At 46.1% G+C, this 18,983-nt stretch overlaps 1 protein-coding gene across 11 annotated transcripts in view; it reads left to right on the top strand.

The window, feature by feature from the left end:
- Positions 1–18,983, top strand: part of MYO18A (myosin XVIIIA) — an 805,500-nt gene that overhangs the window by 726,024 nt on the left and 60,493 nt on the right. For 9 of the 11 annotated variants that reach the window (XM_069226223.1, XM_069226221.1, XM_069226222.1 and 6 more), the window contains one exon: positions 4,724–4,768. The exons of the other annotated variants lie outside the window; for them this stretch is intronic. In XM_069226223.1, the coding sequence (XP_069082324.1) occupies positions 4,724–4,768 (45 nt within the window). The remainder of the gene's footprint in view (positions 1–4,723; positions 4,769–18,983) is intronic. 11 annotated transcript variants of the gene reach the window in all.

Here is an 18,983-nt window from a genome sequence, read left to right as displayed (position 1 = left end):
TCAGTGGCCTAGAAGTCTGAATGTCAGCGTTTTCTTTAAAACTAAACTCAGAAAACACATTCGTTGTACTACATTTCAGCAAGGAAATCCCTGGAGTTTAGTGCTGGCTTGAACAGAAAAAACAACTGGGCATCATCTCTTAACTTTGCTTTCTAACAAATCCTTAAGATTTACTGATGCTAGAAATGTAATATACAGTTTCATGGTGCAAAATGTCCATCACTGATCTAATTATATTTAATAAGCAAAATAAGAAACAAACATTCCACCTGATGATTTTCTCTATGCTGCTCAGCACTGGCCTTATCACATCTTGAAAGGGGCGGGGGTCCTGACAGGAATACCCAGCGCCTTAACTAGACTTAAAGGTGACCTTCATGCAGCAGTGCTTGTGGCTAAGCCGAGGCGGATCTGTCCAGAAACTCTTTCTTTGCATTTGCCAAGTATAGGTTTCCTGTAGCAATAAGGCTGAGGCTTCGAGTGGTCTCGGCTGTTGTAGTGCACTCTTCCCCCGTTTTATGGCTTAACAAAAACTATTACTTCATTTTAAATTATGAGCGCTCTGGATCTGGAACTCATTTTACATCTCTGGTGCCTTACTTTATGCTACGTCCTCCTTTCCATTCTGTTTTTGAACCTTCTCCTGGCCCATCCCCCATCTGTAGCACCCCGCTTACCCTCAGTCTGCAGTCCCCCTCTCATGGAAGCCATGCAAGGTTGGGACACAGGTGGACGCTCCTCAGCGCTCTGCCCTCAGACCGTGGTACACCCCCCCCCCTCTTGTGGTGTGTATTCCTAGAAGGGTCCACCTCAGAAAGAGACACCCGGATTCAGAATCGCCCTGTCATTAATCTGCCCATCCCAAGCCTCTCTTTAAACGCGAAGAGGCCTCCACAAAACAACTGCACAACATGCTGTGGAAGCCCCTCTCTGGGAGCCCGTGCGCAAAAGTAAATATGACGTTGTTATGAGGCATCAGACTAGATCTGTTATTCTGTTTTGCGGCGTGAAATCGTTGGATGCGTTTCTTGCCATACTGGCCTAACCCGACACCTCTTGTGGAAACTTTGTTTTACACCGTGTCAATCTTCACGCCGCCCCCTGTGTGGAAGAAGTTGCAGAGGCCTCCCGAATTGTTGCACGCTTCGTACCCCATCTTGGACTGGTATGGAGATCATCTGACACCTTTGGAACACACAGGTGCCCCTACAATCGATAGGATCCGGAGGTGCTTGATGCCTCCGGCCTCTCTATCCCTGGGCAGGGTCTGCCCTCCTCTCCCCGGGTAAGTGTGCTCAGTGCTCCCTCACCTCTCAGGGCTGGTTCCACTGTCCCCTCGCCCCGGACCGGTGGTTTTCCTCACATCAGCCTGGACCGGCTCTTTCACTCTCACCCCTCCTTCACACTGGACGACTCCGCCTCCCCTCACCCTAGTTCGTTGAGGCCCCTCCTCTCCTGTCACTGACACGTTTTGTTATCCCGTCCACACTCATCTGGAGTCTGGACAACACACCTGAGAGCACACTACCGCCATCATCTGGGAATCCCCCCTCTCTTCTCCCCCCACACACACAATCTCTCGTCAAACACTTACCCTCCTTATGGTACTAAGGCGGTGCCCTCCCTCTTTTCTCTCCATACCCCTCCCCCCAACCCACCCACCAACAGCTCCGTAGCGCCATGTACTTCTACTCCTGCTTTGGGTGTGGTTTCTCTCCTTGCTCACATCAAGAGTGCCCCCTCCTCACGCTCCGGTCGCGTGTTTCCAGTCTTATCTTACTCTGGCTTGTTTCTCAGCCTGCACAGGCCTCCCTCCCCTGTGTCTATGCGTGTGCTCCCACATTCCCAATGGCTTGGTGCTTTTTCGCTTCCGCCGTGCTCCCCATTGCCTCTTCTGCCTGCCTCGGACTGGGTCTCACCTCCCATCTCCTCCTCTCCCCAGCAGGGGGAGCGTTAGCCCAGCTCTCACCCTCCCGCGAGCAGCGCGGCCTCCCCCGGGAGCCGGGACGGGCTGGATGGATGGCATGGCGCTGCGAGTTTACTCCGAGCCGGCGCGGCATTTGTCAGCCTGCTACTCCCCTGGAAGAGGCAGATGCCAGCACCGTCTGCCAGGCCCCGAGCCTAACGAGCAGCGCGGCCTGTGAGACGCCGCGGCGGCGGTTGTTTGTGGCGTATTAATTCACTTTTCTTTGGGGGGGGAGGGGGGGCAGTGGTAGAGGAGCTGTTTGCAGGCATTTGGCGGATGTGCCCCCTCACGCTCCCCATTGTACCTGTAACGTGACCTGCTTTGCGAGAACCCGTTCCCAAGCATTCACGGTGAGGCAGAAGTACATCAGAGGGTTGCGGTGCAGAACTTTAGTGCATAGAGAGGCCGAGTCCTTTGGGCCCTTCGTGAGGTCAGGGGGGTATGCCAGTCAAGGTAGAGAGACTGCTAATGCTTTGCTCGAATCCTTTGAAGTGTCTTGCTGTATGTTTGCATATGCACCTGGGTAAGAGGTGTACACTAACTTCACCGTTCAGAGGACGACATTGTTATGCACGTGGCATACTCTTAAAATTACTAAAAAAAAAATACTTTGCAATGCAATTTTTTTTAGATTTTCTTTTTCACAGTTCAAAATATACACGTGAGGACTGATGCATTTTTCTGTTCAGTAGACTTAAATCCAGAGGCAAAACCGTTCACTCACAGCGTTACTGCTCGTGAAACGCCCTTATGGAATACGTAATGCGGGGCTGATTTTCACAGCTCCTGGTTACAAACCTGTCTCTTGCAGATTTTAAGTTTTATCTCGCTCATTGGCATAGCAGGGCCCGCCTGCACCTCCTTTTGGTAATATAGCCAAAGGCTCTCATGAAGGGAATGCAGCAGATTCCGGTGGCGCTGCAACTTCTGCACTGTTGGCAGCTACCTCCATACTGCACTAGGCACGCAGCTTGCCGGGTTGTCTTTGACACCTTCCGACTTTTTAATGTCCTGTTCCCTTAGTGGTTTGTCATCGAGTGCTGGGCCAGCATGATGTATTTACCGAGTGCTGTCTCATTTATCAGCGCTGCTTCACTCTGGTCCACAACACAGAGTTCTGGTAGTTATAATCCCGCCACGCAGACTGGTGAAAACGATTTATAAGGATTTGACTAGCAGGTTGTGACCAGGCCACACACTGCCTCCTGAGCCGCCCCTGTACCAGGACAATGTCGCCCTGCACACAATAACTGCACTAACAACCTGGTCTGGTCGGTCGGTGCGCGGGGCCGGAGGGATGTGGGTATGTATAATGTGGCTTCGCATGTTCACCAGACAGGTGTCTGGTCTCTCAGGTCTGCCTGCCATGCAAGCCGCTCGGCTACACCCACAGATACAGATTGATAGTGCTGTCTGACGGTGCTGCCTGTCCTCGCCACAGGTAGCAATTTTAGGAGCATTTTAAAGGCAAGTGAGGGTTCAGAGCTTTCACCATCCTATAAAGGATTACGTCGAAAGAGTGTTAGGTACAGTGAAAAGATGCCGCACCGTTGTCATAATTAGAGACATCCTCAGCCGTGCACAAGTGAGATGCTTTTGAATTACACGGGAGACACCCCTTGTACCAGATCCAGAGTTAATTAGGCATTTCACTGAAGAGATGCCGTCCCGTTGCCCTGGCGGAGAGATCCTCTTGCAGTGCATGACCGAGATGCTCTTGGATAACGCGAGAGACATAGATGGAGAGAGAGTCATTTATTTCACTGAAGAGATACCGTCCCGTTGCCCTGGCGGAGAGATCCTCTTGCAACGCATGAACGAGATGCTCTTGGATAACGTGGGAGACATAGATGGAGAGAGAGTCATTTATTTCACTGAAGAGATGCTCTGGTGTTGCACTGGAAAGATGCTCTGACAGAGTAGCAGCCGCATGCTCTTATATTTATTGCACTGGAGACATGTATCTGAGAGATGTTCTTTCCTTGTGCTGGAGAGATGCTGTGCTACAAGATTGAAATACTCGCATAGACAGTTGCTTTTTAAAACGAATCAGAGATTAACCTGAAAGAAACAGAGGTACTATAGGGGCCTAGGTACTGCCTTTCGGACATGGGATACCTCTGGTTCTAACACCGGTCTCTGGACTTGCCCAAACTTTGGTTGATCTAAGCAGGTTGCTTCATCTCCCTGTGTCAAATTCTTGAAATGTATGTGCAGTGTCAGCGTTGCGTTTGCAGCCTTTTAACTTCCTGAATGAAAGTCCCCACCATCTTCTTTCACCAAATATTGGTGTTTGAGATGTTTTTGCTATAGTAATATTCTTTGGTAAACACTCCTCTTTTTCTTGGATGTAGGTCTATGCCATAGTCCCAAAACAAAAAATCCAGTCTTGCACAGGAAGGATGTGTGACACTGCACCAGGGGGATGTTTTAAATATGCACTGGCGAGCTGCCCTGTTGGTGCAATGGGGGGATGCTATGGCATTGGTCTGGGGTTATGCTGGAGAGTGCCACACACACTGGAGAAGCGTTCTGGCATTGCACTGACGACTGACATAGCAATGCAATAAAACAAATATTGTGTCCATCGTGTACGGGATGCTTAGTTTCAGTTACACCCTTCCATGTAAAATTACATTTTCTCTTTTTTTTTCATGCAACATCTAAATGCTGTCATTGTATTTTCAGTTATATCACTTTTCTTTAGATTTTCTGTCTTTAATTTTCCTGCCTCTCACCTCTTCATTTCATTTTCAGTTTACAGGACATGGTGACAAAGTATCAGAAACGAAAGAATAAAACGTGAGGAGGCAGAAGCTCTGCCGTTTTTTTCCGATATTCTGGTGCTCCTAACCACAGCATGATATTCCCCACAAAAGAGACATCTTTTAGCCAGAATCTAATTCCGCATGGTTTACTGCATGTGCCATCAGTGTGACAGTAATGTGCATGAGCATTACCACGAGATGACAGTACCAGGCATTGACATTGCCATCACAATGAAAGAATGTGTATTGACATTGCCATGAGGAAGAGAGTACTGCGCACCAGCATAGCCATCATTATGAAAGTAAGGTTCATTGACATTGCCACAAGAACGAGAGTATTGTGTATTAGCATAGCCAACAGAATGAAAGTAATGTGCATGGACATTGCCTTGAGGATGAGAGAACTGTGCATTGACATTGGTATCATTATGAAAGTTATGTGCATGGTCATTGCCATGAGGTTGAGAGTACTGTGCATTGGCAAAGCCATCATTATGAAAGCAATGTGCATGAATATTACCATGAGGATGAGAGTAGTGTGTATTGACACTGCCATCAGAATGAAAATAATGTTCATGGACATTGCCATGAACATGAGAGTATTGTGCATTGGCATAGCCATCACTATGAAAGTAATGTGCAGGAATAGTGCCATGAGGCTGAAGTTATCTTACACTGACATAGCCAACATTCTCCAGTATTGGTTCTTTCATAGATTCACATGCTTGAATCATCCCAGTCGTCGAGGTGAAAGTCCCATGATACATTCGAAAGAGGTGAAAGTAATATACATAGCTTACAGTGGCAAAAGACATTGACTTTAATAGCTATCTACATAATTTATAAGGAACCAAACTCCAGGCAATCAGGCGATAGCATCCTTTAGAACACTCCCAACGGAGGCATCTTCCCTCAGATTTTGTACCGGACGTCGTGTGAGAGAGAGTGTCCCTGAGCTCTGCACAGTTCCTTAGCTTTTTACTCTGGTTTGGTTTACCCAAATTACTTCTGCTGTGTCAGCATGTTAGAACCTTCGAAGAAGGGACTCTTTAGACCTTGTGGGACCTTTGGAAAGAATAGGCTGCTTTCGGAAGATCCTCATAAAAACTGCATATGTGGCCTTCATCCTGCCCACAAGGTAAAGACTGCAAAATTTGCAGAACGTTTTCTTCTAAAACCCTCAAGGGTGGAGAGGGAAGATCATTATGGCTACAAAAGCTTAAGTCAACAACTGCTATAGTCTCTGAGGAGGAAGAGAGTGATGGTTTTATCACCTCACAGGGAAAATCTGAGAAGAGGGAAAGGTCACAAGGGTCACCAGAGGGGCATAAGAAAGCCTTTAAAAAGATACACCATGAATCTTCAAGAGGTTCCCCACATAAAGAAAGGTGATCAGCTGCTCCCTCTGAGGCAAAGTCTGACCCCTCTACTCCATCCTTACCCATAGCCTTGTCGCCTTCAGAATCCTCCTCAGAGCCTGCCTAGGTAAAAATAAAACTTTCTTGGAAATACTTGTCAACAAAACCGTCCAAATTATCGTCAATGCTGATGAAAACCAAAACGCTGATGACTACAACCACCTCGTCAACGACCACCACCTCATTGAAGATGACCACTCCGCCGACAACCACCATGTCGTTGATGACCACCACCTCTCTGTTGACGACCACACCGTCGACAAAGACCTTGTCGACTAGACCATCAATGACAAAGAAGCCTCCAATGCTAATCCTCACACTAATTTGGCCTGACACCGTCAACAAGACATCTTGCACAGGACAAACTACATCCAGAGCACACCTCCCCTAGTAAAGTGTCCCATTTACCACCTAGCCACTTGTTAGATTTGAAGGACTCCCAAAACAAAACTCAATTTTTACACAAGATGCTCAGCAATGGTCAAAATACCCTTCTACACCCATTTCAACTCCGCCTGAGAAGGAGGGCAGATGCCTTGACAACATAGAGAAGCTGTTCTCCACCATATCAGGTACTATTGTATGTACTGCAAACTCAATAACAATCCAAGGCAGGTATGACCACCAAATGTTGTCAGACATTGCTACATATCTGGTGTTTCTGCCAGAGCACAAGAAAAAAAAATTGTTGGAGAAGAAAAGATCAGCGTCCGAAATCATCAATTGTGCTATGGACATAGCTTCCCTCAATTTCCCTCAGCTGGTAGGAGCAGCGGCCCTTAGGCGCCAAGGTTAGCATAAGGTGACAGCATTTCGTCCTGAAGTGCAGACGAAAATCCTACACACACTATTTGATGGGGCTGCTTTATTTGTCAAGCACATTGATGACGCCTTGCAGACAAAGTGGACACAGAGACCTTAAGGTCATTGGGTACTATTCTGTTCTGGAAGACACCTTTCGGTGGGGCCCGTGGAAGAGGCATCTATGTCTTTCGTGGGTGATATCAGCAATATCAATTGTACCAACCCTATCAGCTGTTTTGGCCTGCCTACCTGCGGCATCAGCCATACCGTGCACCACCACTAGCTGCCTACACCAAGTAGCAGCCACGGAGAAAGCAAACAACACCATCAAGAGACAGTGACAGGAAGCAGTGACATCTTAGTGCCAACTACATCCCCCTCAGCACCACAATGTCTTGGAGCACAAATTTCTCAACATTGCCATCAATGGTACTAATAATGTAGTATCTAAGCCTTTAAGGAAGGGTGGATCTATTTGGACCTGTGAAACCTGTAATTGGGCTATTCAAGTCCCTATCGAGGCTACAAGGGTAAGAAACCAAGACATTAGGCTGGCAGGGTTGGGAGAGAAAAAAATGAAACAGAAGGCATTTCATAATTACAGCTTTCAGTATGCCTTAATAAATGCTAGGTCCCTTCCCAAACATAAACAGGAAATCTGCGAAATGATTGACAATTGGCTGATTGATTGTCTATTTATTACTGAAACCTGGGGTAAAGTTGAATCGGACCCAGACTTTATTGTCGCCTCTCCACCAGGTGTTACCTTCCACAGACTTGATAGACCTCAGAACAGAGGGGGGGGGGGTTGGCCATTATCTATAGGTCTACGTTGGCATGCACATGCATTAGTTCTTCGACAGATTCATGTGAGGCAATGACATTTACAATTTCTCAAAACAGTGGGGTACTACTAGAGGGGCTGTTGATATATCGTCCACCGGGACCGACAAAAAATTCTTTACAGTCTTGGCCTAAGTTGATAGAACCTATGGTTCTGTCTGCAAAAGCTGTGATATTGGGCGATTTTAACATGCACTTTGATGAGACGTCAACTCCTAAGATCTGTGAATTCATTGACTTTATGGAGGCCCTGGATTGGACCTCCAGAGTCTCGTCGGCCACCCATATTGCAGGGCATATTCTGGATGGGGTGTTTGCACGAGCTACTCAACAGGTGGAGGTAACCATGATACAGTTGAGTTGGACGGATCATCATCTGCTGAAATGTAAACTCGCCTCAAAGAATGTTGGGGCTGCTAACGTGGAAACAAACAAGGTAGCCAGGTCATGGAAACAGGTTAAATTAGAGGAATTAGGCCCAGCTTTAGAAGCTGGTTGGGATAAGGCTAAAGCTATGACCTTGCCCCTGAGTGACAGCTTTCTGAAAGGAGTGGAAATGACCATGGAAGAAATGGTACCCCCGTAATTAGAAGGCCCAATAGTCAGAAGAAACCAGGTCACCCTTGGTTTACAAAAGACCTCAAACTCCTTCAAAGAAAGTATCGACAGCAGGAAAGACGCTGGAAACTTAATCCAGTACCTGAGGAAAGGGTGGCCCTTAAGTCCACTCTAAAGGCTTATAAAGCAGCACAATTTATGGCCAAATCTAAATTTTATACTACCCAAGTAAAGGAGGCTATTAATGCCCCCAGGGAACTTTTTAAGACTATTAAGGCCCTAACTGTGCCCATGAAGCCGTCTGGTCTAGAAAACTCTCAGGGTTTCTGTGACAAAGTTGCTTTTCATTTTGAAAATAAGATATTGCAAATACATTGCAACTTTGATACCCAGATTATTCCCGAAGTATTACCCTCCATGGTAACAGAGAGTGCTACACCAGATGACCAGTCACTAATGTCAGATATCTAACCCCCTTCCATGGATACTATTAAAAAGAAGATTCTTGAAATTAAATCGGGCTCCCCTCTGGATCCGTGTCCTCCTTCCATTTTTCACTTGGTTCCGGATTTAATGGCAGGGATGTTGGTCCCCATTTACCAAGAGGTAACTATATCTGGGGAGTACCCATCTATCTGGAAAGAAACAATAGTAGTACCCCTCAAAAAAAAACCAGAGGGGGATAATCAGGACATGAGTAATTTGCGGCCAATAGCACGTCTCCCGTTTTTGGCAAAGATTCTAGAAAAAATTTTGAACTCTGAATTGAGTTTTTAACAAAAGCGGATGCTCTTGATATCTCCCAACACGGGTTCAGAAAAGGGCATAGTACAGAAACTGCCCTAATCTCATCCTCTGATACTATTCGAAGGATGGTTGATGAAGGCAAGGGGGCCGTTTTGGTTCTTTTAGATTTATCCGCTACCTTCAACACTATCTCTCCCACACTATTAATGTCCCGTTTGCATTATGTGGGTTTGAGGGACAAGGCGCTTAAACTTTTGAAGTCTTTTCTTATAAATAGATGGACCACAGTTAGCTGTGGTGATTTCAAATCTAGACCTTATCTTCTGCCATGTGGGATTCCGCAGGGATCTTCCCTCAGCCCCACATTGTTTAATGTGTATGTAGCGCCTTTGGCTAGTCTAATTCGTACTTTTGGTTTCATTCCATCTTCCTATGCTGATGACTCCCAGCTTATTATTCCTATTAATCAGCCATGGGAGAAGGTTGCAGATCGGTTTAGTAATTGTATGGTGGAAGTGAGTAAATGGATGAAGACCAATTGGCTAAAAATGAATGCCACCAAAACTGAAGTTTTATGTTTTGGACCTGGAAAGAATTTATGGAACTCACGGTGGTGGCCCTCTGAATGTGGTAACTGCCCTGTGCCCACTACTGTTACTAGAAACCTAGGCATCTTGTTTGACGAACATCTGTCTTTTAAAAAACAGATTAATCATGTGGTAAACATCAGTTTATGGTCAATTAAAATGCTCAGAAAAATCTTCCCCTATCTGTTACATGAATGGAGAGTATCTGCTATCCTGGCATTGGTTATGTCCAAGATAGACTACTGTAATGCACTGTTCCTTAATCTGGATAAGGGGCTGATAAAAAGACTCCAATTAGTTCAGAATTCCGCTGTCAGAGCGGTTCTTAATCTCCCACGATGTATATCAGTTAGAGAGAGTCTTAGGAAATTACATTGGTTACCAGTGGCGCAGCGTATCCAGTTTAAGTCGCTCTGCCTTACTTTTAAGGCAGTTCATGGAATAGGGCCACGGTACCTGACTTCCAGACTCCTCCTGCATGTACCTAAAAGAAGCTTGAGGTCTTCCCAAGCTCACTTGATTCAGGTCCCTTGCACACATAAAGCCAAATGGGGAGACAAAGCTTTTACAGTAGCTGCAGCCAGAGGATGGAACTCTCTCCCATAGAATATTAGGCAAGAATCAGGTTATATGAAATTTAGGAAAATGGTGAAAACTTGGCTCTTTCCTCGTTAATTTTTTGGTACATCAAGATCAGGGTCTTTGATTTAGTTTGTTTCAGTTTCTTCTATTGGATGTTTTTCTATCTTCATCATTTCAGAGTTTTTTCTTATCCTCTGCCTATTTTTTACTACGTGCTTTCTTCCCAGCGCCTCGATGCTCTCTGAGTAGGAACGCGCTTTATAAATCTCGAATTACATTACATTACATTACAATGGCGAAATATTACTATGGACAGATCAGTCACCGATCTCATCACATATGGCCATACCGTGAAGTTCACACATATTCCACCTAACACTCCACCAAATTGAGCACCTTGACTTCATCTCCATCTTCTCAAGAAAGAGGCGCTAGCCATGTTGATCAAGGGTGCCATAGAAAACGTTCCACACTCATAAGGGAATTGGTTTCTATTGTTGTTTTTTCCTGGCCAAGCAAAAAACGTGAGAATGGCGTCCCATTTGGGATCTCAGGAAACTCAACAAGTACCTGAAGAAGAAATCCTTTCGTATGGTCACTCTCCAAGAAATTCTGCAACTCCTCGATCACGGCGATTATATGGCCAGCCTGGATTTGCAGGATGCACATTTTCATATCCCTATCCATCCCAAGCATATTGTGTTTCTCTGTTTCACAGTAGCCAGCACTCACTATCAGTTCAAGGTACTTCTCTTTGGTCTTAGGCCAGCTCCCCGGATTTTTACAAAATGTCTCACCCCATTGGCAGTCCATCTGATACAGAAAGGCCTGCAGGTATTTCCGTATCTCGCTGAATGGCTCATAAATGCACCACCTGCTCAGCAAGCTTTGGAGGCTACAACAACCTTCCTACAATTGTTTCTATCCCTGTGTCTCACAGTAAATTATCAAAAGTCTCTACTTTCTCCCTCACCGAGGATAACCTTTCTAGGAGCAAACCTGCATACATTAAAAGACAAAGCATTCTTGTCCACAGAAAAACAAACTATTTTTTAAAGAGTCTGAGCCAGTGTCATGAGTTTAGTCAGTTTCCATCCGTCTTCTCAAATCACTTCTCGGCATGATGTCATCGGCCATTCTTCAGGTGCCTTATGCTCGTCTCAGGACCAGACCTCCACAAGAAGAACTGGACAAACAATGGGTCGAGGTGACAGGCTCATTCGATGATGTCATTCACATCACACCAGCTATGAGAAAGGCGCTTCCTTCGTGGCAAAACTCCAAAAATCTCTCATTAGGGCTAATGTTCCTTTCTATGCTACCCAAATACATAATCACAACAGACACTTCTCTAGAGGGCCGAGGAGCTCACCTACAAGATCTCCAAATAAGTGGTAAATGGAATTCCTCACAATCCAAAATGCACATAAACTTCCTGGAACCCAGGGCGATTTCTCTAGCCCTTCATGCCTTCTTACTGAGAAAACGAGACTCATCCATATTGATACGGACAGACAAAGCCACCAGCATGCATTACCTCAATAAGCAGGGAGGTATCCTGTCTCTGGAGGCGCAAGAAATATATAAATGAACTTTAACACACCAGGAACCCATAAGAGCAGAGCATCTGCTGGGGTTGAGCAACAATTTAGTGGACAACTTAAGCAGAACAAGTCAGACCTGTCACAAATGGGAGCTACATCAATCCATTCCCAACACCATATTCCAACGATGGAGCAAACCAAACCTGGATCTCTTTGCTTCTTAAGAGAACCGAAAAAGCTGGTTCTACCCAAGCTGGGAACCTCAAAAAGGATTGTGGGGGAATGCATTTTCGATAAGGTCAGGGATCTATGCATACGCTTTTTCTCCATTCCCTCTCATTCCCAGGCTTCTCAGGAAAACGAAAATGGAACTATGCCAGCTGATCCTCATTGGTCCACTGTGGCCAAGACAGCACTCGTTTACAGCGCTTCTGCTGCTATTGGAAGACAATCACATTCAACTGGAGCAGCAGAAGGATTTGCTCTTGTTTAACCACAAGCAGGTCCTTCATCCGAGCCAGACTTCACTGCATTTATTGGCCTGGCTCCTGAATTTCATGAGCTGCAACTCCTAGATATCCCAGAGGATTGTTGGGAGATCTTAGCAAGAGCCAGCGCTGAAACTAAAAACAAAAATAATCACCTGACATGAAAGCGCTCTTGCCTATGGTGTCATCAGTCCAACATCCATCTGATTTTCATCACCTCCTGAACAGGTTTTGTCATACCTTCTCTCTCTGGCCAAATGTGGCCTGATGCATTCTTCCATTAGAGTGCATCTTGCAGCCATTTCAAGATACAGAAGAACATCAGGTTCACTCTCTCTGTGGTCTAACAGATTGATCACACAATTCTTCAAAGGCTTATTCAAAGGTTTCCCTCCGATAAAAGCACCTCCACCAACCTGGCAAATGAACACAGTATTGTCGCAATTCATGAAGAGCCCTTTCAAGCCTAATCCCAAGGCAGAACTCAAATACCTTACATGGAATGTGGCTTTGCTTTTGACCCTTGCTTCCACAAGGAAGGTAAGCAAACTTCAGGCTTTCAGAATAAACAAACCTTTCTTGTAATTCAAAAATAATACTGTGGTTCTCCGAACATACCAAAGTTCATCCATAAAGTGCCAACAACTTTTCATCTCAATAAGCTCTTGTGGTCAAAACTTTTTTCCCAGATTCGCACACACCTGCAGAATGAACTTTGTATATCCTTGACGTTAAAAAGTACTTGAAATTCTATTTGCAGCTCACAAAGCATCTACACACTATAGACCTGAAATTCGTTGCATATGGAAACCACAACAAGGGAGGTCTGATCTCTAAAGCCACCATAGCACAGTGGATCTCAGCAGCCATTCAATTCTGCCATACTAAGGCCAGTCATTCTTGAACAGGAAATGCTGAGGCACACGACCAGGGCAGTTTCCACATGTGCAGCTTTGCTTGCTGGAGTGCCTTTCGAGAGTATATGTAGTGCTGCAACATGGAAAAATAGGCATATGTTCACCCAACATTATTGCCTCGATTTGGCGCAGCACAATGATTCAGCTGTAGGGCAAGTGGTACTTCAGCATCTTTTCCAATAATGTGAGCCTTGTATCATTTTGTTAATATATATATATATATATACGTCTCTCAACACTGATTCCATCTTCGACGGGGACTTTGCTCCCTAGGTTGGATCCTGACCCTTATGCCTATGGGTAAGCTGAGAGTATGAAGAGATCGCTGGACCCTTTAGAATTCCAGCTAGAAGATCAGGAAATGGGCAAAGCCAGTGGTCTTGACACCTCCCCTGATGCTGGTATGCTTTCTTCCCCCTACCGTGGCTACAGAGGAGGGAGCCTCATATTCGATGGTGGTGAGAAGAGTGGCTGAGGTCCTGAGCATCGAGCTGCCTTCAGTGGCTGTCAGGACTAACCTCCTGACTGAGGTGCTTCAGCCAGGGGCTTCCACATCTGAGCCCCTTTTGCCTTTTAATAAAGCCTTCACTGTTGTCCTGCTGGGGGCGTGGTCTAAACCCAGCACAGGGGCTCCTGTGAACAGGACAGTTGCCCGCTGGCATAGGCCTGCGCCTAACGATCCTAAATTCCTGACCTAACATCCCACACCTGAGTTTGGTCGTCCAGGCTTCTTCCCCTTCTGGCGCATTCCCATCCGCATCCCTGGACAAGGAATTAAAACAACTGGACCAACTTTGGAAGAAGTTGTTTTCTTCCTCCAGTCTGCCATTGCGGGACACTGCATGCCTTTTGGGCCGCTATTCCCATACTTTATAGGATATGGTTGCGCATGTGCTGCCACAGGACCCGGAAGAGGCCTGAGCCATTCTGTGCCAAGCTGTTGCTGATGGGAGAGATGCAGCCAAGTTCATGATTCACTGTGGCCAGGACATGGCCAACTCACTAGGTAGATCGGTTGCGTCAGTGGTGGCCTTGAGGCGCCATGCTTGGTTGAGGACATCTGGCTTTTTGGGGGATGTCCATCAAACGCTTATGGACATGCCCTTTGATAGCACCCGTCTCTTTGGAGGCAAAGCGGACTCAGCGCTAGAGTGCTTTAAGGAGTCCCGAGCTACGGCTTGGTCCCTTGGTCTCACAGCTGCTCCTCACCCCCCTCAGTCCGCTTTTCACTCCTTTCGTAGTTACAGAAGAGGTACCGAACCGTGTCCATTTCCTTCCAGCCACCATGCCGTACATGCTGCCCAGCCCCTTTGTGGCTGCAAACTCGGGATCCAACGTGCCTGTGGATCAGGGAGCCAGCGGTCGGCCCAGTCCACCAGCACCCCTTCTGCCTCCAAACCTTACTAGTCCGTTGCTCCATCACGGAGCAGTTGGAGACAGGATTCGTCATCACCTGCCCCACTGTGAATCCATCACGAAGGACAGGTTGGTTATGCAAATCGTCCAAAGGGGCTACTCCCTCCCCTTCAAAATTACCCCTCCAGCCATGCCCAAGAGGATCACTTGTCACTTCTCTGCAAGGAAGTTATGACTCCCTTGGCCAAGGGAGCCATAGAGAGGGTCCCTGTGCCAGAAGTAGGTTGTCGTCATTATTCTCGCTATTTTCTGATGCCCAAGAAGACAAGGGTCTCTGACCTATCCTAGACCCTCCGGTCCCTCCATCGCTTCCTCTAAAAGCTGAAGTTCAAAATGCCCACTGTGGCTCAGGTCCTATCTGCTTTGCACCCTGGAGACTGGATGGTAGTATTGGACTTGCAGGATGCCTGCTTTCACATTCCTGCCCTGCCTACCTACAGACGTTACTTGAGTTTCGTGGTACGTCACAAGCACTTTCAGTTTACCGTGCTCCCTTTTGACTTTACCAGCGCCCCTCAATCTTCTGAAGCTCAGGGCGAGTAGGCTTGCATTGAAAGCATTCCTTCCATCTCTCAAAGGGAAGGTAGTGCAGGTGTTCACAGACAACACCACCACCATGTGGTACTGCAACAAGCAGGGCAGAGTGGGTTCGCGGACATTTTGTCAGGAGGCTCTATGTCTCTGGACATGGTTGGAACGTCAGGGCATATCCGTGGTGGTTTGACATCTGGCGGCCTCTCTTAACGTCAGAGCGGATGAACTCAGCCGTCAATGCATGGTCGATCACAAATGGCATCTCCATCCGGAGGTGGCGCAAGGTCTTTTTCAGCAATGGAGAGAGCCTTGGTTAGATCTGTTCGCTTTTGCAGAGAACGCGTAATGTCAGCTGCTTCGCGCGCTGAAGTTTCCAAGGCAGCACTCGTTTGGCGATGCTTTTCGTCTTGAGTGGAACTAAGGCCTCCTATACGCCTTTCTGCCAATTCCACTTCTGCCCACAGTTCTCAAGAAGATCAAGAACGACTGTGTCTCCCGCCTGGGCAAGAAGAGTAAGCTTCTAAGCATGGCCATTCAGACTGCCTCTTCAGGAGGATCTTCTGTCGCAGCAGCCGGGGACGGTTCTCCACCTGAATCTGTCCAGTCTCCGCCTTCTTACATAGAGATTGAGCAATGGCAGTTGACAGCTTTCGACCTTCCGCCCAAAATCAGTAATTTTATCTTGAAAGTCAGGCGTCCCTCCACCAAAACTATATACACCTGTCATATGCACAAGTGGCATGGTGCACAGACGTCTGTTGCCCCCCCCGCACCTCTGCTCATGGTTTTATAAATATATATATATATATATATATATATATATATATATATATATATATATATAAAACGATGAGTATAAAAGAAAAGCGCGTGGCCATTGCCAGCATTGGAGAAGAAAGTACCTTAGTCTCCCTGCAAGCATCTGTGTTCATTTTGTTTCTGACAATATCGATAATTGAAAGAAAAGCACCAGGAAGTTGCCCAAGTATGGAAGAAGTACTTGGGAACATTGCAGACAATATGGAAGGCGTTGGTAATTGCCGTCAGTGTGAAAGAAGTATGCATTTCCATCGGTACACGATACATATAAAAAGGCATTACCATCAGTGTAAAAACAACTAATTTCAATGGTGTTTTCAGTATGAAAATAATATTATGGGCACTATTGTCTATAGGAATACATGGTCTATTTGAAACATGATCAGTATAAAATAAGTATGCTTTGAATTTTCCTAAGTATGAATGTAGATATGAAAAATACCCCTTGCCACCGGTATGAATGATGCGGGTACGACAGTTGCCTCCCTTAAGAGGAACTGTGCTTGGACTTAGCTGTCCGTGAAAAAGAAACGTGAATCATCGTTGCTGCCTCTATGGAATAAATATACTGCCCTCGTTTGCGTTGCATGTTCATTGCTTTCAGCAAGAAAGAAGTGTATACAGATGTTGCTGTGAGTATGACGTAAGGGTGCATATGCGTGGCATATATGTGGAAGAAATGTGAAACAATGATATATTAGACGGCGTGTGAAATCAGGTTTTAGTGGAAAGTGTGATAGAAATGGTTGCGAAACGCCAGAAAACGTGTTCACAAGCAGCATGCAAAACGTGAAAGAAATGCGCAAATGTGCTTGTCAGGCTCCAGCGCTATGGGAAAATGCTTAGTAATGGCCATTAGTGTGAACAAAATGTACAAATGCGTTGCCATGGGTCTGAAAGAAACCTGCTTAGGTACTGCAATCTCTATGTTTTTTTAAAGTGTACAAGCACCAGCGTCTATTGAGTATAAATGTAGCGCGTGCATCGATGTTGCTGGTCTGAAAGAAATATGTGCTAGTATTGCCACGTGTGTGAAGGGAATGTGTTTTGCCTTCGCCATAATTACAAATGTGCACGCTTATTGCCCCGAGATGCCAGTAACTGCATGGCTGCTGCAGTCTGAATGAAAGAATCGCGCTCTGACATCACCATCGCCGCTTGGGCATTGCCAAACCCATTAGAGCGAAACCTGCACGGGCGATGCTAACGCCCCATGGCACACCATATAATTTAAGCCTTGTTTTGTGTATTCCTCCTTCTTTGTGATGTGATAAGACTCCGGCTGGTCATCAACACTCAGGGCAGGTTGCTTTCAACGATAAAACGTTCAATTGGCGCCAGTACCCGGGTGTGAGCGTTGACTATGGACTATGTTAATAAGATACATCTTCCAATTATGGGATGGCTAACGGGATGGATTCCACCGGATCTGGGGCCGAGAGGAGGGCACATGGCAAAATGAGCAGCCTAGGAGCCCGACTGCTTAATGATAAGTACATGGCTACTTTTGACGAGATACTTTTAGGAGGGTTGGCAATTTATAATTATTATTATTCGAGAGTGACTTAAAAAAACAAAAGAAGGAGGCACTGCAGAAACCATAAGGGATGAGTTGTAATATTTGTGTTGAGACTGGGGTAGCAGACAGTCCCATGAAGAGCGGCACTCTTCATTTATCCATTGATTTAACTTAACCTTCTGATAGTCTTGTTAGCACTGGTTGTCACCATCCAACCATTGCTTTGGTACCCAATTCCTACCTACATCAGTAGTGCATACACCAGAATGGTACCCCACTTCTCTTTTGGAATACAAGCATTGAAATCCTTTGAGTGCTGCAACACCCATGTCTTGCGTCCCATCAGCGTCATAAATTCCATTAGTCCTGTGTCCAGTGCCTTACACACAATGAGGATTTCTGAGTGGCATATTTGGTTCCTGCCGTGGTTTGTGGTCTGTCACTTCTGTTCCACTCTGCTTCCAGTTAGTACTCTGACACGCAGGACCTCTCTCCCAGCAGTGCCATTGCCCCTGAGTTCGTCTTCTCATTGATGCCCTGACACTGAGTCCTGCTTTCCACCAATGCCCTGGCACAGGGTCCTGTCTTCCATTAATCCGGTGACACCCAGGGCCTACCTCCCATGAGTCTGATGACACCCAAATCATGTCTCCCTCAGTGCCATGACAACAAGGACATGCCTTCCATTAGTCCCATAACACCCAAGTTCTAACTACGATCAGTCTCATGACTCCCAAGTATTGCTCCCATTAGTCCGATGACAACAAGGACAGGGCTTCACCAGACACAACACCCGAAGCTTGCCTCCATCAGTTCAATGACACCCAAGAACTGCCGTCCTTGAGTCTCCTGACACCCAGCACCTCGCTGCATCAGTCCCATGACACCGGAGTCTTGCCTCCCATCATTTCCCAGATGTGCCTGCTAATTGCAAGTTTCTCTGTTCCAGGTCACACAAAGGTAGTTTTGGGAAAAGGCTTGTGACACAGTAGCAGGCAATGCAAAAATTGAAAGGGACTTTTGGGAAACTTAAAACTAAAACTTCCCTTGCCTAGAGCAGCGGTACAAGCCAAGAAAATGTAAATACGCATTGGTTTTGTTTGTGTTAAGATCCCCATTAGTTATTTTTGAATATTCAGTGCAATATCTGTGCTGCTTTCATTTTCAAGTACAAGTAAGTGGACGGTGCTCCTGCCTGGTCTTCTGTTTATAAATTGAGCTTTTCCGGTTGCTTTAAATCTCCGAAGTACGAATACAGAATTGACCCAGAAGCTTAGTTTACAGGATCTCCGATTCACTAATGGGTTGTTGTTTATTTTTCTTCCAGAAATAGATACATTAAAAGATACCCATATTAGCAGCATAAGAGGAATCATATAAATGTTCATCCTTTTTCTAAATAGGGTAATAGAAGTTTAGAATAAAGGGGTTTTTCTGACTGGCGGCCTCACTTGTGTTTTCACTTGCTACTGT

The sequence above is a fragment of the Pleurodeles waltl genome, chromosome 3_1 (genome assembly GCF_031143425.1).
Source record: "Pleurodeles waltl isolate 20211129_DDA chromosome 3_1, aPleWal1.hap1.20221129, whole genome shotgun sequence".
Lineage (NCBI taxonomy): Eukaryota > Metazoa > Chordata > Amphibia > Caudata > Salamandridae > Pleurodeles > Pleurodeles waltl.
Note: the sequence above shows the minus strand (reverse complement) of the source record. Positions and strands in the feature narration are given on the sequence as shown.